The sequence below is a fragment of the Lepidochelys olivacea genome (assembly GCF_965140295.1).
Source record: "Lepidochelys olivacea isolate rLepOli2 genome assembly, chromosome: 25".
Taxonomy (NCBI): Eukaryota; Metazoa; Chordata; order Testudines; family Cheloniidae; genus Lepidochelys; species Lepidochelys olivacea.
The window spans coordinates 11,032,953-11,058,450 of NC_140435.1; the positions used below are offsets into that span (position 1 = coordinate 11,032,953).

Genomic DNA, 25,498 nt, shown 5'->3' on the forward strand with positions numbered 1-25,498 from the left:
CACTTTTTTTTTTTTTTGGTTTAGGAGAGTCCTTGTGTGTTACCCTCTGACGACCCCTCCTCTACATTCAATCTTCCTGATGCTTCATTGTTAGAACTATCTTCAAAGTGCTGCTCCTGGCCATTTTTCTGCACGGTGTCCTCCTGTGATTCTTGTCTCTCGCCACCAGCTTCAAAGCTTCCGTCTTCGGGGTTCCCTGTGGGGGCGGGCAGGGCGCTCACATCTCTGACCCGGGGCTTGCGCCCCCTTCTGGATGGGATGCCATTGCACCCATCTTTTTTAAGGTGCCTGTGCAAGTGGTCGGATCGGACGAAAGTCTTGAAACAGCTGTCGCACTGGTAAGGCCGCAAGCCCGTATGCACGCGCATGTGGTTCTTCAAGTCGTAGTTGTGCGCAAAAGCAGCCCCGCATTGCTGGCACAGGTAAGGCTTTTCACCTGTGTGCTTCCTCATGTGAACTTTCAGCTTGTCCTGCCTGCACGGGAGAGAGACATGGTGTCAGGGAGCGGGGCTGGGATTCTGCGCTTGAACACAGGGTTGCCATACGGTGGGCAGAGCCTTCACCTTTATGCCACCATGTGGTGACCGGGGGAGGAGCCTTCACCCCCACCACACAGCAACCCTCCCACACCCAGACACGCAGCGATTGGAGGGGGCTTGGAGGGGGCTTCACTCCCACGCAGCCACATGGCGACTCTCCCTCACCCAGGCGTGTGGCGACCGGAGGGAGGACCGTCCACCTCCACCCTGCCATGTGCTGACCCTCCCACCCAGACCCGCGGCAATTGGGGGAGCCCTGTACGTTCAGCACCATGATCCCTCGGGGCTGGTTGTGCTAAGTACTGGGAGATTTCCCACAGGGAACGAGCTGGCTCAGCCCCGTGAGAACGGGCTATGGAGCCTTCCCCTAGCGGAGGGGGGCCGCTGCCTGCTGGCCTGCGTGATGTGAGCTGGTGGCCGAGCGTCCACATCCCCAAACTCCCCACTAGAGTTAACCGCATGTGAACCATGTGGTGGCCGTTTCTGCCGCAAGGCCATGGAGGCAGCCCTGCGACTGGGACCTGGTGCGCAGGAATCCGGAGGCACATGTCCCTGCTTGAGCAGAGCACGGGTCCATCCAGCCCAACAGCCTCTCACCTACTGCGGTCAACATCAGCTGCTTTCGAGAATGGTTCCACAACTCCCCTTTCCCTCCCAACAGCTATGGGATACCCTGCCCCGGGGAAATTTCCTCCCAACCCCCATTAGTTAGGGTCTGGCTCATGCTCTGACACAGGAGGATTTAGATCCCTTCCAAAATGTTTCCTATGTCCTTATAACTCCGGCTATCCCCGTTCCCCTGGTAAGCATGAGAGTGCCTGTGAGTGACCGAGGCCTCGCTCACCAGCACTGATCTTCAGACACATAGAACTTCCTGGAGCGGCCTGCTTATACTGTCGGGGCTTTGGGGCAAGCACAGGTGTTTTGGGCTGTGTCGTACAGCACACAAACAATGGGGCCCTATCCCATGACTGAGGAACATATCCCGGTGAAAATTCTGCAGCAGACTAGAACGAGCCAGCGCAACCTCAGAGCTTTGCTGACCATTTTTCGGAAGAACTGGAGTGCTTGCAATGAGTCAACAACTGGTCTTTGAACAGGCCCCAAAAGGGGAAGAAATCGGCACAGGTTTTGAAAAGGCCACCCTGTAGGTTAGCAATGGGTTAAGTGATTATTCCGTTGCCTCCCGTTAAAGGAACATTGTCCAAGCGTTTAAGCCGAAAATGTAATCATCATTGGAAAAATAAAAGGTTTTCTTAAAAACTGAATAGTAACAGAATTTTTTAAATGATTTTCCTTTCTTTTATGATTTTCCCCCCAACATTCCTCACTGGGCTAGTGCAGGAAACCCAGAAAGTGAAACTGACTAGAAACTAACCTCAGACTGACTAGCCCTGTGCAATTCTCCAAGCTGAGAGAAGCTCAAAGGGAAACAAACAGCGTAAGTGGTGATGAGCAAACTAGATTATTTCCAAGTGCCTGCTTTATTAGTGTAGGGCGTTCTCAGAGAGGCAGTCAGTGGGGCACTGGGCTAGCACTCAGGGGATTAGGGTTGTATCCCCAGTTCTGCTGTTGACCCCAGTCATTTTACCTCTCTGTCTGCCTTGTCTATTTAAACTGTGAGCTCTTTAAGGACTGTCTCTCACTCTGTGTATATAGAGGGCCCAGTATAACCGGATCCCTGATCTGTTAGCAGCTGTCAGAGTACGGACAATTTATTATTATTAATTATTATTGCTAGCACAGATAAGGACCTTTATTTTTAACAGATGAGCTTTAACCTGCCCATGTCTCTTTAACGAAGGGAGTGGCGGGGCACAGCGCAGGGGAAGCTGTAGGAGACATGCACAGGAAAGCACATGGTGACTCAGCACCCAGAGGGGTTCATGGGAAACCCAGGCTGCAACCCTGGAGGTCAAAGGGAAGGCAGCAGAACCCAACTGCTCTCATCACCTTCATTTGAAAGGATCAGATCTTCGGTAAAAAGCAAGAGACACAAGGGTTCCTGGGCTGGCTAGACCAACCCCCCAGCCTTCGGGACCCCAAAGGCCTCACGCAGAGCAATGCAACATCTGACAAAGATCGACAGGCACAAGTCAGATGAGCAGAGCAGGAGGGGAGCAGGACACCAGTCAGGATTTCTGTCTGGAACCCAAAAAAAGATTTTCCATAACCCTGGCGTTCGCATGACTTAGCATTTCTGAGGTCAACAAACTGCAGTCGTAAACAGGGGGTGGAACAGCAGGTCTTTGTGGGACAGCTGTGACATTGGGTCTGCAATTAAAGGGCATCCTTGCTAATGTGGGGAGGAGGGTAGAGGGGGGCAGAGAGGATATGGTGGGAGACAGCCCAGGCTATAGATGTCCTGATTTTGGGGGTTTCTGTGGCCACATACGGGCTTCCTGGATTTCAGTCTGGAAACTCGGCCTTAGCACATTATGAAACAGCCTTGTTTATAAGTGTAGGCTGGGCTCAGGGCAGTGTGTGTGTGTGTGTGTGTGTGTGTGTGACAAAGAGATACAACCACACAGGCGTACGGCAGGAGGGAGAGATCAAAAAGCGATGAGGTCGCACTGCCTCATCATCAAATCTTTCTCCAAACTCGCCCCAGCAAGGCGAGCACTGCGTTCCCACCGGTCTCTATCCCCCGCACACCCACACTTTGTAGCTGGTAGGTAGGCAGGATCTAGTAACAGGACAGTGGCTGTCTGCATCTCAGCTAGGACATGCCCAGGAGACAGACACATACTCCGGCTTCTCAACAGCACCTCTGAGAAGGTGGGGCTGGCTCACGTGTGTGTGAGCGCACACTCGTGTGTACATACACTGCATGCACCTATGCATACCACAGATGCGTTGCTTTCAAGGACTCTGCCCGCTCCGTGCTGGCAGATTCACTGGCAGGGGCGGGAGGCGTCTCTTGCCAGCCGGTCAGGGCCAATGCCTGGCCCGCACCAGAGCTTGAGCTGGCCCAGCGGGTTGCAGGAGTGGTACAGCCGGCACCCTAGCCCAGCAGGCCCACTGCATTATCTGTATGCCACAGCTAACAAATGCAGGGCCCTCTCGCAAGGCAGTTCTCCCCACTGCATTGCTGGGTAGATCACCGCGTCACATCTGCACACAGCTTTCCATGCGAGTGGGCCAGCCTGCTGTTCACACTCCAGCAGGTGCAGCTCCCTTTGCTTTCAGTGGGACTCGGCCCGATCCTGCAAGGGTCTCAGCACCAACTCCTCAGGCTCCCGCTTCAATGGAAATCAAGGGGACTGAGCCTTAGGCACGCGGAGAGCTGGGTGTGATGCGTCCTCTCCCCTCGCCGCTTACTGCTCTCACCCATGAGGCTGCTGCTCCACCTTACCCAGTCACTTCTGATTTACACCAGCAGGGGGCAGATCAGAATCAGGCCCATGAGCTCAGCGTTTACTTGGCTTGATCCTCCCCCCCAGGCTCCACGCGGGAATTGAACCCCACTGGTGCTCCTGAGTCCAGGACTATTTACGTAAGCAGAAAACAGGCTCAGCGGGCGAGGCTGTTTAGCTTCTTTGTCAGCCAGCCCACGCAATCGCTTGGCACCGGGCGGAGAGATCTGGGCGGAACCCCCAGCCTCGCGCTGCAATCAGACGTGAAGGCTGAAACGAGGAGGCCTCTTTGTAGCACGTGGACTAAAGTGAATCAGAGGAACTCGAACAATAACCCCTTTCTTCGGCACACCCGCAGCAGAGGGAAGCACAGACAGACCCGCATTAGGAATAGGACTGAAACAACCCATGCCCCTAGGGGGCCACAAAAAGTTGATTTTTAAATTGGTGGGGGGAAGGGGGAGGAAGAGAGACAGTCCTGATCCCTTCCTCTCGGAACCAGCATCATCAGGCAGCAGCAGCTCTGCTCAGGGCAGTTTGCAGAAAGAGAAAGTTTGCAGAGGACAGGCCAAATTCTACCTCCAGATCTCTTTCCGCAATTCTACGGGCTCTGGATGTTTCAGTCTTTAGACAGGGCCATTTCTAAAGGGTCATCTACATTAAACAGCCCCTGCTGGCCAAAGAAAGCGACTCACCCAAGGATGGAAAGGATATGGGGGTGGGAAACTGCTCAGAAATCCAAGCTCCCCCAGATGCCCAGCCTACACTGGTCCACTTTGCAAATCCCAGGCATGGCCAAGATAAAATCAATGACTATAGAGATTCGGGGCATTTGACATTGTTGAAGGACCCCAATTTCCAGAAGGGTGGCTAGCTCAGCACTTTCTAAGTCAGGGTTTCTCAAACCGGGCACCCAAAAAAAAAACCACTCGTCACTTGCCCATCAAAAAAGGAAATGACTCACTGCAGGCTGGGGGGATTGTGCAAGGCTGATCCACCCCACACCCACCCGAGCCATAAGCAGCCAGCCAGCTTGTGCAATACCACTCCTCCGCCCTTGATGCCCCCCTCTGCCCCTCACCTGGTGAATCGGACTTTGCAGATGTTGCACTCGTAGGGTTTCTCGCCCGTGTGGGTGCGGATGTGGCGGGGCAGCTTGCCAGCTCCTTGGATCACCTTGTCACAGATGGGGCACTTCTGGAATGCTTTCGCCCTGATCTTCTTCTCCACCTTCTGGGACCAGGACGGATACACGTCGCTATCATGAGAGCTGCTGAAGTACTTCAAGTAATAATCCATCACCCCGTCGTCGTCTTTCTGGTCGTCCTCACCCAGCTGCTGCCTTCCCACGGAACTGATCATCTGCTGCAGCAGGGCACTGGCGGCCAGCCCGTCCACCTCTCTAGCCTCAGCCTCCTCAGCCTCTGCTCCCCCAGGAACGAAGCTAGGAGAGTTACTGGCTTCCTGCTGGTCCAGGTGACCCCCTGAAGCTGCCTCCTCTTCTCCTTGTGCCGTCAGGCTGTGTCCACTGTAATGTCCATTCTGGGAAGGTGGGAATAAGGCTCCCGGGGCCTCCTCTTCCTCTCTGTCCAGCCACATGGCATGGTTGCTGTCGGGGTCACCGTCGTTCACCTTTGGTCTTTCATTTGGGGGGGCTTGTGAGTAGAAGTCCATGCCGTTGCAATCCGGCTCCTTGTCATCCTCTTGCCCTTGGAAATTCAGTCTCTGAAGGTCTCTCAAGTCTTGGTTGGTCCATGGAAAGTTGCCTTGGTGGCCGTTGATGGGGTTGCTCTGGAAGAACTCCAGGTACTCTTTTGCTCTGAGATGGTTCCTTTGATCAATTTGATCTACTAAATCCATCTGGTCATTTTTGGCCAGAATCTTCCTCTCTAGGAGATCCGTGCAAACCTCCGTTACTGCCTGGATCTCCAGCAGTTTGGCGGCATTGAGGATCTCGTTGACGTTTGAAGTGCTGACGGTCAGGGTCGCAGTGTAAGCGAAATCGAGCAGAGCCGACAGGGCGTCCACGCTCACAAAGTCTATCTCATATACGTTTTGCTGGTCCACCACTAACCCTGAGGTGAAGAGCTTTTTGAAGTATTGGCTGCAGGCCGCCAGGACAGAGCGGTGGGTGGGAAACTCCTGACTGTCCACCAAGATGACCACGTCACACAGCAGCCCGTTGTTCCTCTGCTCGTTCAGGCTGCTCAGGATGTCGCTGCTGTGATCGGGGAACGGGATCCCGATGGGGCCGTCCACGCCACCAGCCATTTTCAACACCAAGGGCTGGGAAGAGATGAGAAAAAAAAAGCAGGATCAGATCTAGAGCCCTTCATTGCTAAAAGGCGTTCGGACTGTAAAAAGCATCTCCCACCATGGGTCTTATTTATTGTCTGTTGGCCTTTACATGGGGCAATCTATGTGCCAGACATGCATGCAGCCTTCATACTAGACATCCAATGCACCCGCCCCGGCCCCCAGGTCCTCTTTGCACTGAACATTTCTACAGTCACAGACTTGGTTGGTCTCTTGCTCCTCCCACCCTGCCATCTCTTTCGGAGAGATCCCCTGCTAAGTCGCCCTAGGTCTGAGAAGCAATCGGAGAAAAGAAAGAGAGAAACTCATGGCACAATCCACAAAGGACTTGCTGGGGAAGGAGCGAGACAGCTTCAGCAGCTCTGGTGCAATGCCTGGCTCAGGGCACACGCACCAACACATCCCGCCCTTTGGGAAGGGCACAGACAGCCACAGTACTGAAGAGCACTGGCCTGTAGGGACAGGGAAATAACGAAACCTTCCCCAGCCTGCTGCCCAAGGCCCCACCATAGGAGGACGGGCCCAGGTCAGAGACCTGAGGACAGCGGGGATTTTAACGCTTGTGGAATTAGTAGGGTTCCCTGTGGGAGAAGAGAGACAGGACTTGGGCTCGATGGATATGAAGGGGCTTCATTATTGACACTGCCGGACACAGACAGACCCTGTTGTTCTCTGGGCCTCTGTGGCTCCTCACCCTGTGCCGCCAGCCATCACCACACGGCATCCACCTAGAGTTGTGGAAGCTGCTGAAGTTTATGCAGCAGAACCGAGGACGCCAGTCCACTGTAACCCGGCTGAAATGAGCACGGCAACCTAGCCCAGCTCCCGGAATAGCCCCAAGAGCAGCTGGCACAGCGAGCAGAGAGGCCACGGACCCAACGGGTAGTGGAGGTTGAATCCCTCTTGCCCCCATGAATCGTCCCTCTGGTGGAGTTTCTCTCTCTGCTCCAGCTGGGGATGCATGTGGGCACTGTGCTGGCTGGATTTACCCTCCCCCGGCTCTGGGAGATAGGCAGGCATCAGCCCGGCTGACAGGCGGGGACGTGAGGCCCAGCATGGATTAACGGACTTGCTCGAGGTCACGCAGGAAGCGTTCGGCCGTACCAGGAATTGAACCCAAGCCTCTCACATCCCCAGCCCGGTGCACAACCCACTGGGCCATCCATCCTATCCCAGTGGGCCACCGTGCAGCTGAGTAGCGACCCCCATCCCTTTAGCTGCGTTGCCACTCGTAGTGCCCATGGGCTTCACCTCTGTTCCTTCTCTGCCCGCATGCACTGAATGGAAGCAGGGTGCCCCGGTGGAGCACTTTCCATCACACCCTCCCCCCACTCACCCAGCTGCCTGTGCTCCTGACATGCCAGCTGGACACCCCAGCAGCCTTTCCACCACCTTGGCAGACTGAGTGGAGGGGCCATCTTAGCTCCCACTGGACCCTATAAAACCTCAGGCTGTACCTGTGCCCCCCTCCCCTTTCCCCAACGAGCCCCGCTCTGGCAGTTGATCAGCTGCACTCCCATTCATGGAAGGAAAGAGCCTTGCGACAAAGCTGCTCTTGAAACGATTGGGAAGCGCTCACAGCGTGCTTGGCTCTGTACAAAGGCCACTGTTCACCTGGCGCGCCAACCTCACACACGTTATTCTCCACGCGAAATACCTATTTCTAACATTCTTAATGAGCCCTAGCAGGCGAGCTAGACAAAGTGGCTCTGCTTAACTTCCTACTGTGGCCATTCAGACCCTTTCTACTTTCTCAAGTGATCTGCCAGCCAGGAGTAACGGCAGCGTTTTGGTCTTGTGGTTAAGGCACTAGGCTGGGAATCAGGTGATCCACGTTCAATTCCAACCTCCAGCACAGAGTCCCTGAGCAACCTTGGGCAAGTCACTTCACCTCCCTTGGCCTCAGTTTCCCATCTGTAAAACAGGGATAGGGATAATTCCTGTCTCCCGCCCTCTGTCCGTGTTGCCTGTTAAGACTGTAAGCTCTTTGGGGCAGGAGTTGGCTCTCGCTAAGTATGTACAGCACCTGCTCAACAGACCTCCCACCTCAGCAGGGGTCTCTAGTATAATACAATCAATCATAATTAAGGCTAAGATTTAGTCATGGGTCTTTTTGGTAGAAGTCATGGACAGAACATGGGCAATAAATGAAAATTCACAGCCCATGACCTGTCCCTGACTTTTACAAAAATACCCCTGCCTAAATCTCTACTTCTGGGGCCCTGTTCCAGCCCTGGGGGTTGACTGCCCTCTGGCTGCTGGTCCTGCCAGGGACTGCTCTCCGGACAGCCTTCGGGCACCCCTGGGGCTGCTGCTCCAGCCATCCCGGGACTGCTGCTGCTTGGGCGATCCCCAGGGCACCCCCAGGACAGCTGCTCAGGTGCTTCCCGGAACCAGCCACACTGGCCGCTGTTCCAGAGATCCCTGGAGCCAGCTGCCCAGGGACACGTGAGCAGCAGCTGATATGGCTGGACCCAGAACAGCTGCTCGGGTGCTCCCCGGGGCCACCCCCAGGATGACTGCTTGGGCAGTCCCTGGGACCAGCCGCACTGGCGGCTGCTCATGCAGTCCCCAGAGCCAGCTGCCTGGGGCCCCCCAGACCAGCAGCCGGTGTGGCTGGCTCTAGGACCACTGCTCAGGCACTCCCCAGGGCTGCCCCCAGGACCGCTTCTTGGGCGGTCTGTGGGACCAGCTGCACCGGCTGCTGCTCACGTGGTCCCCAGAGCCAGCTGCCTGGGGCCTCCCAAGTAGCGGCCAGAGCCGCTGGCCCCAGGTCGCTCCAGCAGCAGCTGATACCGCTGGCCGTGGGGTACCCAAACAGCAGAAACTGAGGCCCTGAGAAGGGACGTGACCTGTGCAAAGTGAAATAATGAATCAGTGGCAGAGTCAGGCACAGAACTAACTACACAAGGAAGCAATTGATAGCGCTATGTTACAGCAGGGGTAGGCAGCAACCGGTCACAATAGCTACAGTTGTAAAACAGTCTTTATAGACATACACACGCCTACTTTCCTTAACTTTCCCAGCAGCACTTTCAAGTTGAAACTTTCCATGAGTTATCTCAGCCCAAGAGGAGGGGATTTTGCTGCACTTTCCTCTATTTAAAAAACTCCTGCTACCTTTTTGCTTACTCAAATAGCTTAAAGACCAGCTCAAACCTCGCCCTGAGGTCCGGCCTAACACACACATGGGTCAGTCAGGGATGAAATCAAACGGGTCCTGGATGGATGGTTTTGGCGTTTGAGAGCGCTTCTCACAGCAGACGTTCTCCAAGGGCTCAATCCTAATGAAACCTATCGATTTGAGCAGCAGCAAGGCACGAACCAGCTTTAAAATCCCAAAGTTGCATGGTGCAAGTGCACCCATCCAAGGAAGCAATTGGGAGTCCCTCCATTCACACTGATGGGAGCTGCTGGAGAAGGGCCTTAAGCACATCCATTAGAGGGTAGCCACTAACACGCATCAGCTGGGCTGTGGTGCCTCACGGCATGTAAAATGCAGACGCTTTACAGAGGTTGAAACATTCCCGGCCTGGAAGGAACGGACCCCAGCTGCAAGGGATGAAATATGGTTGCACAGGTTAAAACGAAGCACAAAATTTGACCTAGATTCTGGGCTCATGGGTTTTTGAGATGAAGTGCAGAGATAAGGGAGGAGGAAAGGTGGTTAAAGCCCTGAATGGGGACTCAGTAGATGTAGGTTCAATTCCTAGCTCTGCCACAGACTCTCTGGGTGATCTTGGGCAAGTCACTTCATTTCTCTGTACCTCATTTCCCCCCTCCCCCCATTTGTAAAATGGGGGATAATAATTCCTTCCCTTCCTCACAGGCTGCTGTGCAAGGATATGTTTATTAGCAATGGTAAGGTGTTCAAATACTACATAGTACCTAAATAGATGGAATTGGCCTAATTTACAATCATGCATCCCCACTGACTCACGGCAGCTCACAAGTGGGTGACTATGGGCAGAATTCTGCCTTTGAAAATAGGAAGTGCCAAACGTGCAAGACAGACTGCTATCCCGCTAAGCGAGTGGGTTTTGGTCTGGTCCTAAAAATGCAATTTAGAGATTTCCCCAGATTAGATGCTGGAGGGAGGTTCCCCCCCTTTTAGAAAGAATTTGAGTTGGGTAAAGGATTTAGAAGTTTTGGGAAATAATCTTTTGGCCAGCCAGCCTGCAGCACTCACACAGCTGGCGTTTGTCATGCCCAGCCATAGCTGGGGCACAAGGCAACCATCCAAGCAAGGGTTAATCCCACACAACTTGGGAGCCGGGACAATCGACAGCATAGTGTGGGAATGGTGCTGGGTCATGAGACTTTCCAGCCTTGGCATGGAAAGTGGTACACTTCACAACTTATTCTGGACAAAATGCCTTTTGTGTTGATCTACAGTTCAAATTTACAGAAGCTGAGAACGTGAAGGAGCTTAAAAAACATATACACTTCCTAGCACATCTTTCCCAACCCCCCGAGTGAGCATCCTCAGTTATCCATGAGCAAACAGCTTCTGTATCACAGCAGCGCTGGTTAGAAAACTTCAGCCAACAGCACAAAGGTTTTTCACCTTGCCTACCGCTTGCTAAGTTCTTCCGAACAGCTGGCAGAAATCACACACACTGTTCCCTTATTCAGGGACTCTGAATGGCAAGGTTATTAAAACACGCAGAGGGTTAGTAATGGGACAGGGAGACTTGCACCCTTACAGGTTGCAAAGCATCCCATGTCAGTAGCAACTGTAAGGCCTCATGGAACCATGGGGTTTTCGGTGACTTGTATGAAATGAGTTTGATGGGTCTCAGTGCAGTGCCCAACGGACAGGTGTGCTGAGGGCTTTCAGGCTATGCACAACTGCCAAGCCGAGGGCTGAGTGAGCCACAGAGCCGCAGCTGACCTAAATCTCCCATGCAGATTTTTCTCCAGCTGAATACGACAGTCTACGCTCACTGTCCTAGATTGCGTTGCTAGGTGCTGTTATAAAGATGCTACGTTTCACCCCAGAAGGGGCTGCATTTCAGAGGTTCCAAAATTATATCCATGTGTATCAAGGTACACTATCAACTTTAAATATAGTCAATTTGAAAAAAGGGTCACACAGTACCCCTTCCCTCAAAGGGCCAAACAACAAAGGAAACTAACTGAAACCTGGTCTACACTAAAAAATTCTACCGACATAGCAGTTAGGGGGTGGTCTGGTTTTTTTTTTTTTTTTTTTTTTAAGATCAACGCAGCTATGCTGGTAAAAGCCTTATTGTAGACAGAGTTATATTGGTATAACTGTGTTTATGTCAGTACAGTTCATGCTGTTTTACTCAAACCAGCATTAGCTATACTGGTACAAGCATTTTTATACCAACCTAACTGCATCCACAGTAAAGGTTTTTGCTGGGATAGCTGTACCAGCAAAACTGTTCTTAATGTAGGCCCAGATTCTGCTGGGGAAACACTGAAAGGGACAATACACAAAGGGATATGAAATGTACAAAGTGGAAGAGAAATACTCCCCCCTACTCCCGTCTCTTCCTATTTCGATAATCTGAGCTGTTACTTGTAACAGGGAAGTTATTTTCACACAGAAAGGTCATTTTAACTCCTTTCAGGGCTTGCAGACAAATTAATTAAAAAAAAAAAAAGCAGAAACATGACTTGACAACTCACAAATTGTAACTGGTTTATTTAAGACAGATTCCAAAATGATTGCCATTGGAGTCAGCAGTTTATGGGAATTTGGAAAGGTGAGGTTTTGAATTCAAGTGACATGCCCATGTCATGTCAGGGTCAAAGCTAAAATGGTTGATGTCATGCTGTTTAATGACCAGGTTTGCCTGAGGGAAGAGCTTGTTTAATTCTTTCTCACACTGTCCTGCATTTATTTAAAGTTTAGCTGGATGAAAGGAGGAATCTGATTGGCTAATGAGGGCTCTGAACCATATGGTATAGGCAGATAAGTCACAGGTGGTTGGTTAGCCAGTAAAAGTACTAGATGTTTGCAAAGCATCCTTCCTCCTGAAGATCCCAAAGCACTTTATAAATAAAGTACAGGGCTCCTTCCCCGCTGCCAAAATGCCACCAGCTCTTGCAACACATCAGCTGTTTAATAACAATGTTACACAACAGTTTAGGGCTAAATCATCTCGCTCATTGATGAGAGGGACGGACAGCTTCAGGGTCCCATTGTTACTTGGTTTTAAGGAGCAAGGCTTCATGGGAATAACAGCATGGAAGAGCTGAAGGTGCGTGCCATTTGACCCCAGATGTCACACAAGGCCACTGCTTATGTCCTATTGCTCAGGGTACAGCCAGGAGTGCTGCTGAGGATTATTAAAATAACGTTGCTCTTTAAAAAAAAAAAAGGTCAACAGCTTGCTGCCCAAAGTCCAAACATTACTGGATCCCTCACTCACCACCAGCTGGAGAAATGGGAATTTTCCCCACTATGAATAGCTCACCCCCATTATAGGTCACACAACGCAAGTCCTTGTCTGTTCAATTTATATTTAGGGAACAGTCATCCTCGTTCCCCCTTCCCACTCATTGTCTGCAGCCCTTGATCTCTTGAGAGAAATGCAGCTCTCAGTCCATTCGGAGCATGAGCCATCTCTGCCGCCACCAGTTTCTGCAGCATTACAGGGCAAGCCTGAGCAAGTCTCTTCCTGCCTAGGATCCTCCCTAAACTCTGCAGAGGCCTCAAGAACACAGCACAGAGCCAACGGTGGGAAGATGGCAGTCAGGAGGAAATGAAGCATTCCTAAAGTAGGGTGTTTGCCTACTCAGTAGCAGCCCGTTTCATCTCTGCCATGCCACCATGTCTCTATTAAAATTCAACCGCTTCCCAAAAGGAATGTGCTGTTGGCAATGTAGTGCCATCAGAGTATCTGAATTACGTGGACCTTCAAAACAAAAGGATGTTCTTGAGATGAAGATCCTGGATGTCAATAGAAACCAATGACATGGTTTAGAATATTAAAAGGCAATTTAGAGCTAGTGCAAAGCACTGGATTGACAGTGTAGGAAGATGAAATGCTCTGTATTAACAGATAAATGGTACCTCCTTAGCAATGAGAGAACTTTTACATTCACTGATCTCAATGGGGGGTACGCATCATTTTCATTTCACTGCTGGAGTAACAGACAGAGAGAGAGGGTAAGCGACTTGTCCAAAGTCAATGAGCCAGGAACAGAACCCATGTCTCCTGACTCCCCATGCTGATTACATTACCTCCCTTTTTATCATGGGTACCCCAGAATACCCCCCCAACCCTGTTCTGGAAAAGGTGGGCCTTGGCACTAGTGTCTAGTGTGGCAGTGGCTTTTTGACGTGAACACCTCTCTACTAGGAACCAGAACTGACCACCACGTGCGTCTCAAGTCAGCTGCTGCACAGATGTCAGATGGAAATGACTTTCAGCCACCTCCCCAGACCGACTTGTGAATCTAAAAGCAAAATGCCACACGGGCTATTACCGAACCCCAAAAGGTGCATTTTGTGGTCTCTTTTCCTTACAAACCATTGCCATGTTTGGATCTTTTGGACTGCGGCTCTGGGGCCACAAACCCCAGATTTGTTGACTAAGGCTGAAATGGATGAGATGCTGGAGAAGGCACCAGCATACCTAGATTATGGCAAAAACAGATCCATTTCAATCAAATCATTAGATGACCTGCACTTGTCCTAGGGTCCATCACATAACCTGCCCCCATTCACCTGCCAGACCCAGGTTTGACCTGCCAGAGATTTGTCTCTTACTGCTGCGGAGAAGAGCACGTCAGGGTAGAAGCAGCAGCAAGGCATATAGGGATACCAGATCCCCATTTTATGACTCTGCTTTTTATACCAGGTACCTGTTCAAGGGTAAAAGTAAAAAAAACATTTTGGATTTTTTTACCACCAATTCTCCAGCCTCTAACTACAACGAGTTTTGCTTGCTCCCCATTTGTATTTATGGTTCACTTCTTAGCCCAAAGTACTGTACAAGCCATATACTTGGCATGCAGGAACTACCCACCACTGAAATGCAGCCACCTCTGGAGTGGGATGTACACAGCACACAACAGTTTACAACATGAAAAGAGGACTCCCACATCCCATTAAATTCCCCTGGCGGTGTTAGACAGGAAGACTATAGAGTAATTACTCAATCTGAAGTTTGGAAAGAAGTTGAATTAATGCCCATTGGTCTTCCAACAAGTGCCGTGGGACGCTTGACCATAAGTGATAAAGAACCTTGGTTTTACTTCACATGAAAAAAATACAAACACCTCCAACAGTGCAGTACTGTGCAGAAGTTCCAGTGATGGCAAGTGACAAGGCAGGTTTTCCTCGGAGCTCTCCTCTCCGATCATTGACCAAAAAAGGGGCAAGGCAACACGGAAAAACCTCCTTAAATCGTCAACCATTTCCTCGATCAGAAACGGCTGCATCCTGTGTGTGCCTTCAGAGAAGCCAGTCTAGGGCCGATATATTTGGCAGAGCATCTGAATTGGTCAGGGACATTTGCATCTAAAATTGGCACAAACAAAAACTCCAGTCTGTTGTTTTGGCATCTGAATTCTTTTGAGTTAGATCTTAAACTCAGGAGGCAGACAGGTCTTGTCCAGTTCCCAGCACTAGGTAAAAACCATCATCAAAAGAACCTCTAGCATTAGGCAAATACCAAGCATTACCACCACCCAGAAGTATGGGTGGAACTCCTGGAAACACATGGCATTAGCAGGTAATTCAGCAATGCCCCATCAGCTGGGTAAGTTACGGAGAGCTGAGGGAAGGCATCCCAAGCCACTGATTTGAAATTTACAAGCCACCCTGTTTACAACAATTTTAGCATTCATATTTTTTCCTTTTATTGCTGTGTCAAAGATGAAAACAGCTGAGGGATGACTTAGCAAAGATCCAGCTGACTAGATATCATTTACCGCCCTACTCCAGGACATGCTGACCAGCCATGTGTGTTGGAGAGGCAGTGCACTGGAGTGGTTAAAGCAGAGAATTGAGAGTCAGGACATTCAAGTCCTACTCCCAGCTCTGCACTCAGTGTGTTTACAACACTGCAATTAAACACCCCTGGCTGGCCCACATCAACTGACTCCAGCTTGCAGGACTGTAAAGTTGTGGTGTAAACGTTTGGGCTCAGGAGTCCCAGAGCTTGGGCTCCAGTCCAAGCCCAAATATCTCCACCACACTTTTACACCCCTGCAGTGCGAGCGCAAGTCAGCTGACAGAGGCCAGCTGCAGGGGTTGAATTGCAGTGTGGACATACCCTAAGTCACTTCTTCCCTCTGTACCTCATCTATCAGACAGGCACCTCACCACTCAGCTACCTCAGAACTGGTCTGACACACAATTTCATGCAAAGCTCTTTGAGATGCTCATGTCAAAGGCGCTATTAAGTACAAAGGATTAGGGACAACCCTCCTCCAGCCTTGCCCTCCACCAAATCACTGAAACTTCTGCAAGGAAGAATGTCTATCTTCTCCTCCTCCTCTCTCTGACTAAACAGCGACCCAGATCCGTACTTCCTCCTGCATAGAGCTGGGATGAAACAGGGAGATAATTGCTACCCAAATTGAACTGACTTCCTGGCATCAGTGGTTCTGTTTGAATGCAATAAGAGGTTAAAGGGCTGGGATTCCTCATTGTAAGAGAGGAGATTATTAGGGACACTGCACCCCACCAGCAAAGAGATTCATTACTTGTCCTTCAGTTTCTGGCACTGTTAAAATGTACATGCATTTCACATGACGACCCAATAGAGAAAGCCTCTATAAAAGGGGATAATTTCTTCAGTCATATGTAAGGCCCTACTAAATTCACGGCTGTGAAAAACACACCACAGACCGTGAAATCTGGTCTTATGTGCATTTTTACCTTATACTATACAGACTTCACAGGGGAGACCAGCGCTTCTCAAACTGAGGGCTCTGACCCAAAGAGGTTAACGGTGCGGGGGGCGCTCACAAGGTTGTTGTAGTGGGGGTGCGGTATTGCCACCCTTACTACTGCACTGCTTTCAGAGCTGGGAGGCCGGCAGCTGCTGGCCAGGTGCCCAGCTCTGAACGCAGCACCCGGCCAGTAGCAGCGCAGAAGTAAGGGTGGCAATACCAAAACACGGCACCCTCACTTCTGCACTGCTGCCTTCAGAGTTGGGTCAGGACACCAACAGTTACAAGACCAGGAAATTTCAGATTTAAATAGCTGAAATCATTGAATTTACTATTTTTAAAATCCGATTACTGTGAAATTGACCAAAATGGACTGTGAATTTGGTAGGGCCCTAGTCATATGGCTATAGAAGATGAGCGAGATATTAAGAGATTCCAAGGCCAGAAGGGACCACTGGGATAATCCAGTCAGACCTCCTGAATGTAATCAGGCAAGGGAACCCCTCCAAAATAATGCCTAGAGCATACTTTTAGAAAGGCATCCAATCTTGATTCAAAAAATGGTCAGTGATGGAGAATTCATCATGACCCTTGGTAAATTGTTCCAGTGATTAATTACTCTCACCATTAAATATATCTGCCTTATTTCTAGTCTGAGTTTGTCAAGCTTCAGCTTCCAGCCACATTCCAGCCATATTAGACCTTTCTCTGGTAGATGGCATGGAATAGCTCTTTATTAAATATTTGTTCCCCATGTTGGTACTTACAGACTATGGTCAAGTCACCCCTTAACATTCTCTTTGTTAAGCTAAATAGACCAGATTCATCGTCTGATGAGGAGGACAAATCCACTAGGATTTAGTTTAGAGACTAGAAAAATCAGAGGCAGTGTGATCTAACTGGTAGAGACCTTGGACTAGGAGTTAGGAGACTTGGGAACTATTCCAGCTCTGCAACTGACTTGTGTGACCTTAGGCAAGTCACCTCACTTCTTTGCGCCTCTGTTGTCCTCCCTTTGTCTGCCTCCTCTATTTAAATTGATTTATTTGGGGGAGGGGGGCAGAGTTTATCCCTTGCTGTGTGTTTGCACAGTGCCCAGCCCCTCAGGCCTCTAGGTATTACCATAATACAAATAATAGCAGAAGGGAGGAGCATGAGAATTAAGATTGTGGAGGGTAAAGTGAAAGCCACTCCTTTTTCTGGCTGTGCCACAAGGCAAGTGGACACCTGACAATGACAACAGGTAAATTCAGAACAAAAAGCAGTATCGCTCTATGTAGGGCCCTACCCGAGATGTTCTGAACTCAGAGAGGAGTGGCAGGTGCTCCGTGTATCTCAGGACAAGGCCTACATGGTTTGAATGTTTTACCATAGGAATAAGAAAAATACTATAGCTGATTATTAAAGGACTGGCTATTACAGTCAACATCTGTGGCCATGCAAACTAACTTGGGGTAATCAAATCTTCCTGCTTTATGGCACATCCTGATTACTGCAGGGGTCAGGAAGTACCCACGTGTGTTGCATCACACTTTCAGAGTGTATTGGGGCAGTTCACCTTCTGTTGAGGCATCAAGTATTGGTTAACATCGGAAGCAAGACAGTGATTAGATACCAATGGTCTGACCCAGTATGGCACATCGTACATTAAGACAAGGAAACCCTTCAGTTAAGGCATAGCAGAAGCAAGCCCTACACGCGGCTAAATACAACCCAGCCCAGCCAGCTAACCTATAGACGGGCAGCACAGGAGACACCAGGGGATGATTCTATGCTACGTCAACACACGGCCGTTTTAACCACTGACATTAAAAAGTAGGGCAAACTTCTATGTTGCAAGGTTTGTCTTAACTGGTTATTCCACCCAGACCTCCTTGCCAATTTTCTCCTGTGTCATCAGGGATCACATTTAATCTCACAGGAACGTGTCTTGATACACGTATATGTGTAGTAACACAGTCAAGACCTGTGTGTGTACCAAACCTGTTTGCTTGTACACTACAATAGTGCACTATTCAAACAGTCAGACACCAATGACAATCTCCTCCCATACACATGGTTTAATGGGAGGTCTTTTTTTCCACTGCTGGATCAAACTCTCAAGGCCAAGAGCAAATTTATCTGCATGCCTATCACAGTCCAATGGACTTTCTCCTCCCCCTAAGTTTCTCTGGTATTGCCATAAACAAACAAACAGATTGTGGTGATTTTAAGATCATTACTTATTTTTAAGAGGGAAATATTTAAAGTGACCAGAATGCATCACTACAAAACCACAGTTAGGATAGGATTTTCAAAGACAGCTTTACTTCCTGAAATGTCCAACTCTTACAGTCTCTGGGCACTTAACTCCCTTAGGAAACCTCAGACTTCACCATTTTTGAAAAGGGGGAATGGGGTGCGAGGGAGCATTCCTGGAATTGAATTAGTTAAGACATGAGGGCTTCTGTTTTAAGGGCAGAGTTGAAGAGTTGTGTCTTGTTGGCTCTGTAAATCTGAAGGCAACCAAGCTCTGCACACACAAAAAAGAGCCAACAAAATTTCAAAGATCAACACCCGTCACCAAATAGTCTTGGCATCAGTCTGAAGAATCGCCATTAAAAAAAATGAAACAGGCTCCAGTGCTAACCCACTCCACAGCACACCAACTAGGAAGGACTCTCTGACCTCACCTGGCAGGGGGCCATGGCGGGACTCTGGCACACAGTGGAGGAGAGGGGGTGTCAGTCCATAAATTTCCATCTGGACTAGAAGATGGTGAGGATACAGGCCTCCTACAGAGGCCATGTTTCTGTTCTAGCTACTTGGAAGTCAGGGCACAAGTGGACACCAGGCATTTGAGGCCAAATCCTGCATTCCTTACTCAAGCAGGACTCCCATCATGCAACCAGAGCTTCTCTCAGAGCGTCAACCTTGGGCAACCTGTAGAACTGGGCACCTCAGGACTAGTCCCCTTCATTCCCAAATCACTTCTTCGCAATCCCATCCTTTATTGTTTTATCTACACATTCTCTTTTCAATTCACGCACCCCTCCCATGACGTCTCACCCCCACATGATCTCACGCACATTTACTATTCTGTCTTGCAAACAGACATATTCAGGCTAGCTTTGGATATGTTTTGAAACCTAGTTTCCCCACTGCCCTCGGACTCCGAGGCCCAGTCAGTCATCTTCAAAACTGCAACCATCTTACAGCTTCCCTTTTGAGTCTCTACTCCCCTCCACCCTGACCAAAACCCTCCCTCAAATACGTTTCCTTTCCTGCTCCCTCTAGCTTTAGAGTTTAAAGGTCTCATGTCATTCTGATTGCCTCAAAGGCCAATAATCTTTTCCATACCAGGAAGGAGAAAATAAAAAGACGAAGGCTTAGGTTCACTGACAAAGCAAAGCACACAAGGCAGGACCGGCACTTATGTAATGCCTGGTTTGTGGATAAGCAGATAGTTCTTGTCTTATTGCTCATTACTTGAAGTGCAAAAACAAATCCCAGCAGTAAGCATGCAATAAAATAAATTCCTAGGAACTCTGTCCTGCCATTAACTTTTTTTCCTCCAGCGTAATACTTGATTGTACAGATACAAAGGAAGGGAATGCTGAACAGCACCTCCTGTCCTCTCTACTTGTTGGGGCAGGAGACTTTGGGTAAGGAGAGAATATCTACCTGTAGCAACAAGCCCAAGCTCCAGTGACTTGCACAGCACTCTATTGAAGATGCATTCAGAAACAGGAAGGGGGGAAAAAAAATGGTCTACTTCCTGGTTTCCAGTGCAGAATAGCTGGGTTTGTCAATCAGAACTTTAAGAGCGCAATCAGAATAATAGATGGTGTTAAAACACATTGGGTAGCACTGCTCCACATGCATGATCTGCTGTGAAAGGAGTGTTACGTGCCCTTCCAGAGAATGAGGTATAATTTTGGGGCATTTCAGACCATGACTCTGAGGGGCTTTAAAGAACAGTAGGGATGGAAAGAAAAAATGAAAAAGAAAAGTAGTCATGGAAGTGCTAAACACCCACAGCGAACTCTGGGGCTGTGTGTCATTGGGGACTGAGGATTTACTACTCCTGTCTGCCACCTGCCGCTATGCTAGAGCGCACCAGGAGTCCGTCTCCCACTCCTTGTCATACCAGAGCAGACCACTAGCTCCCCTTATTGAGTCTTGTCTTCTACCTAAAGCCATACCAGAGCAGTCCCGTTAGTACAGTGTCCCACCCCCTGTCATATCAGAGCAGAACCCACTTGTGGTCCTGTCTCCCAAATAGAACAGAGGCCAAAGCCTAATGCTTCAGAAGAAAGTGAAAAACCACATCATGCACTGGGTCTTTGGGGTGAAATTCTTCTCTGACTCCACAAGTGATCACCCTACGCCCTGCTCCACAAGAACAGATTACTGCCATTTGGACAGCTAAGAACATTATCCAGTCCTTTCTCCAGAATCCATCCGCAACATTTGAGCTTTCGACAGTGTGATGCAAGACTATGTGCAGCATCAAGATACTGTATGGGAGTATGAGGAGAAACAAAACAATTGTCTCAGGTATTTGTATAGAATCCCAATGCCTGTCTGACCTCATTTACTCCTGTTCTGACACCGTATTGGAGCTGTTCCAGGATTAGCAGGATGCTCTGAGTTCAGGTACTGAAGGCATGGACACACTATTGACTGGCTTGCAACATGACCAATCAGAAGAAGAGAAAAAAACAATCCCATTTCGGATCCAAGGGTCATGAGATTTTGCACAAATATTTCTCACCATCCAAGATGCTAATTTTCTCTCTCTCTTAAATATTGCTCATCAAAAGGCTTTTAATTACAAAGACATGCTGGTCTCTCCAAAGTTCAGGATGACTGTTTATTGCTTTGATTAGCAAGATAACAAGTGGAAGTCTAATTGTCTGTCACAGATGACTTTGCGTTCAATAAACGTAGTATCCTAAGACTGTCACTTTTAATCAAGATTCAATGGCACATCTCCAATGTTCGGGTTTGATTTTCAAGTTTACGAGTGCAATTTCACAGGCCTAGATTTCTAAAACAGGCACTTACGTTCGGATGTTCAATTCTAAACTGGGTTCTAAAATTTGTACTTTGGCACCCAAATAACCACTTAGGTGAACAAAATGCTAATTTAACAGCTTAATGGTAACACTGGCCCAGATTTTCAAAGATATTTAGGCTCCTGACTTCTATTGAAATCAGTGGGAGTTAGGAGCCTAAATACCTTTGAGGATCTGGGCCAGGGTGCCTCAACTTTAGACTTTCTAACTTATTAACGAGCTTTGGGTTCACTGACAAAAAGGAGTTACTTATGGCTGCAAAAGCGTAGCCATAAAAAAAAAACCTTTCAGTCTTCAATTCCCATTCATACAGATTAGTACAGTACTGGAGTTGGCCTGACATACAGAGGTTATGGGTAGCCCCAAGTCCAGCCAAAGTCAACGGGATCCTCCAGTGCTCAGCACATGCCCTTAAGAAAAAGTAAGTATAGAGTATGGCTAAGTATGATCCGATCCCAGTACCACAATGCAACAAGGTGCATTTCTGAGCTCAGAAAAGGCCACACAAAGCCACAGATCAGCATAAAGCACGGAATGACTTTTATCCACCATCTAATTCATTAGAACTCCGGCACTGCAAAACTCTCCCTATGCACAATTAAGGCATGGTGGAAAAATCCCACCACCTCATCCACATTTGGGTTGTGCCGCTGCACTCCCTCTTTTCCCAGAACAAGCCTGAACAACGGCCAGAATGAATATTAAACAGCAATGGCTCCCCTCCAATAACCCGTTCAGAGACTTTAAAAAAAAAAAAGAAAAAAGTTTAAAAACAGCATCCGTAAGCAAACTGCTGTAATTGGTAAACCTGCTGCTTTCTCCAAATCAACCCTCATAAATGACCATAGGTTGCTCCTTCACTCTAAGGCAAACTGTAATACTCTGTCACATCTCCTCAACCAAAGTACTAACAAAAAAATCATGGAATTAACTGCTTCTCTGCTGTTGCACTGCACACAACCACCAATCCTCATCCTTCCACCTGCTTAGACTGTAAACCCTTCAGGGCAGGCATCTTCTCTAACTATTTGTCCATAAAGTGCCTAATACACTTTGGGAACGATATAAATAATACATTTAATGGCAGAAAATTAGCAGAGAGGTGGGTAATCTTGTTAGTTTAACTCAGGAACCAGCTGTAAATCCTGCCAAGAGGCCATTACAGGGAGTCAGGACCATTCGCTGTCCAGGCTGCTGCTTGGAAATAATGGACCCTCCAGGGAACCACTGGGAAGTCTGCTAAAAATGCTGTAGTAAGTAGAAGATGTAGGTAGCCATATTGGTCCTCAATGTGATGCATTTTATTAGACCAAGCAGTAGCTAATGCACAAACTTTGGGAGCATAAAGATCCCCGAGAAGAATGACAGAAAGGTCTGACATCTTGTGAACTGTAAGCTACATACAGGTTCAACAAATTCACATTTAACATTTTCCATAATCTCAGTATAAACCTTTACCTACAGAGAACAGACAGCAGCACTCCCAGTCCCCAGCTAGCTAGCTACCTAGCAAGGAACCAGCCTCCAGCTCCAAACCATGGTCACCACAACTCACCCACCTGTTATCTAATGGACCAGCCCCGCAAGAGCTGTGGTTCACGATGGGAAGCATGCAATGACCTTCAGATATATTTCCTGGCCTCTATGGGAGTTTAGACTGGCTCGGGGCCCAAAGCATGGGCTTGATTTATAGCTCCCTGATCCCCAACTCAAGGATCAGCTGTGGTTTCAGACGAGGGGGGCCAAGGAAGGCCCTGAACACGGGCCGAGGCAGAGAAGTCCCTCGGTCCCACTAGCCTGAGCCAGTGATGCCGAACCCTTTAGGATACTGGCTTGGTCTCCACATTCCAGCCTCTGCAGCAACTTGCCAGCTTCGAGACTCGAGGGCTGCACCGCTCCAAGGGGGCTGGCAGGGCGGTTTCTCCTCTCGGTGCCACTGACTGGCTGAATCCGTGCACAGCCAGGCCGATGGGGAGGGGTCCTCCCCAGGGCTCCCCCCCCCCCCCACACACACACCCTGCAACGCGCCGCGGGGGGGGGGTTGGGGGGGGATGATCCAGCTGCAGCCTGGTGCCACTGCCCGGGGGCGTGAGGCGGGAGCCCAGGAGCTGCCTCCCCACGCCTGTTCCGGCTGCCAAGGGAGGGGAGAGCCGGCTCCCCTTCCCCGCGCACTGGGGCGGCCTTGTGCTCCTGGGCGACCTTGGAGCCAGCCCCCCCCAGGCTCCCTGCCCTGGGCTGGGCGCCGAGGCCCGGCCCCGCCCCTCCCCCCTCAGCAGGGCGCCAAGCCCCACCGCAATCCGGCCCCCTCCCCGCGGGAGCCTGGCCGCGCGCCACACCCCTCCCCTCGCCGGGCTGCCAGCGACCAATGGAGGCCTGAGCTGGGGGTGGGGGCAGGAGGCCGGGCCTGAGCCCTGCGGCCACCACCCAGGCTTGGGCCTACACTAGGCCCCGCATCCGCGGCCTTTCCTGAGCGCGGGGGCCGGGGACCCCGCCTCCCCCGCCCCCGGGCTGGGCTGGGCTGCCCGTGAAGGGGGCGGGGGGGCCCCGGAAGTGCCGGGGAGGGGGGGGGGCGCTGCCCCGCTGGCCGAGCTCCTCTCGGCGGCGCCTCCGCATCCCGCCCCCCACTCTCGCAGCGCCCTCGGTCCGCCATTGGCCAGGCGGAGCCGGGCGGGAAGGAGGGGCGGAGGTCCTCTTCCCATTGGCTCGGCCGCCTGCCTTTCAACACACCTCCCGGCCAGGGTTGGTTTGGAGGCGCCCGGCCTTGCGCGGGGCAACCTGGGAGTTGTAGTCCGCGGCCCCATTGCACCTGCAAGGCCGAGCGGGGCGGGGAAACTACAACTCCCACGAGCCTCCTTTTCCCACCCCTCTTTGCGAGTCTCCCCCCCATTTGCTTGCAAGCCCCCCCTCAAAAAAACTCCCCCCCCCCAGGAAGCACCAGCCCAGCCAAGTACAACGTATGCACGCAGCAGAGAATAGAGGGTGGGGGTGGGGGGGGACTGCATTAACTGCATGGCCGCAAAGTTATTTGCAACCCCCCCCAAGCTGCCCCCCCACCACATTGCAACCCCAGCACCCTGGACCAGCCTTGCTACTGCCAAATGCGGAGAGACAAGCAAGCAGATTAAAAACACCCTCCCTAGAACGTGGAGAAGAAAATGAATCCCCCCCCGCACACACGCGCGCTGCTCACCCTCTGCCCCCTCCCTTTGCAACCCCCCCTCAGCTGCTATAAATTCTCGGACAACCCCCCCCCCGCCCCATTAAAAAAAATCTGGAGGTTTATAAAGTTGGGGGGAGGGGGGAATAAAGTAAAGCACAAGCCAGGGGGAGCGGGGCGGGGGGGGAGGGACTTTCCTCCTTCCAAAGCAGCCTCCCTGTTCGAGGTGGGGGTGGGGGGGGGAAGCGTGGGGGGGTGTGAAATGTCCCCTTGATTCAGCACCTCCCCACCCCAAAGGGCCACCAGAGACAGCCCGATCCCCCCGGAGTCTTACCTTGCTGGTCCTGGGGGTGGCGGGGCTGGGGGGTGGGGGGGGGTCCGCCTGGAGTTTGGAGTCAGTTCCCGGCCAGCTCTCCCTCTCTCTCTCTGGTGTTACTGCCCCTACTGTAACTGTATATGCAAAGCCCCGTATGATGCTGAACTCCCTTCCTGGTTTCTCTAAGGGCAAAGGGGTCCTCCCTTCTCTTAAAGGTGCAGCAGCCTCCCCTCGCCCTCCCCCGGCGGCGAGCCTCAGTGGAAGGGCAACTCAAACAGGCTCTGCCAGTCCCAGCAGACAGAGAGAGAGAGGGCAGGACACACTCCTGCCCCGGCTCCCCAAGAGATCCAGCCTCAGCCCCAGCGGGAGAGGGGATCTGCACCATTCCCCCGCATCCCTCCCTGGCTGCAATCCCTGTTATCTAACCCAGAGCACACTTGGGGAGAAGGGAGCTGTTGTGTTCCCAGACACACACACACACACACACACGTGCTCACACGTGGAAGCAGTTTGTTTGGTCTCAGCTGCTACAGCCCCCCCTCCCCCCCCCCGGGAAGTTGGGTCATGGCTACAGGCATGGGGAGAGGTGGGCTCCGGTTCCCCATCTCAGCCTCGTGCTTCCCGGGGCCGCCTTCGCCCAGTCACAGCGGCCGCTCTGTGCCTCAGTTTACCCCCTGGGTACAACAGGGGTGACGATATTTGGAAAGAGCCTAGAGAAATGCCACTGGAAAGCGCTGGAGACCGCCGAGTACAAATTGGACTTTTACTAATTGTTCCCCTTTAGTGGCTAGAGTGGAGGGCTGGGAATCAGGTAGGGTGACCAGACAGCAAGTGTGAAAAATCGGGGCGGGGGGGGGGGGGTTATTGGAGCCTAT

At 50.8% G+C, this 25,498-nt stretch overlaps 1 protein-coding gene across 3 annotated transcripts; it reads right to left on the bottom strand.

Moving 5' to 3' along the window:
- ZBTB7A (zinc finger and BTB domain containing 7A) lies at window positions 1–24,672 on the bottom strand. 3 transcript variants are annotated; one of them, XM_084614236.1, is made up of 3 exons: window positions 24,642–24,672; window positions 4,977–6,181; window positions 1–474 (listed from the first exon to the last, which is right to left on the bottom strand). In XM_084614236.1, the coding sequence occupies exons 2-3, from the start codon at window positions 6,164–6,166 to the stop codon at window positions 21–23; spliced, it is 1,644 nt and encodes a 547-aa protein (XP_084470362.1). In that variant the 5' UTR covers window positions 6,167–6,181; window positions 24,642–24,672; the 3' UTR covers window positions 1–20. The 3 variants fall into 3 exon arrangements, with proteins under 3 accessions (XP_084470362.1, XP_084470363.1, XP_084470361.1); XM_084614237.1 differs by lacking the exon at window positions 24,642–24,672 and adding an exon at window positions 22,710–22,972; XM_084614235.1 differs by lacking the exon at window positions 24,642–24,672 and adding an exon at window positions 6,906–7,628.
- Between the last annotated feature and the right edge of the window lie 826 nt (window positions 24,673–25,498).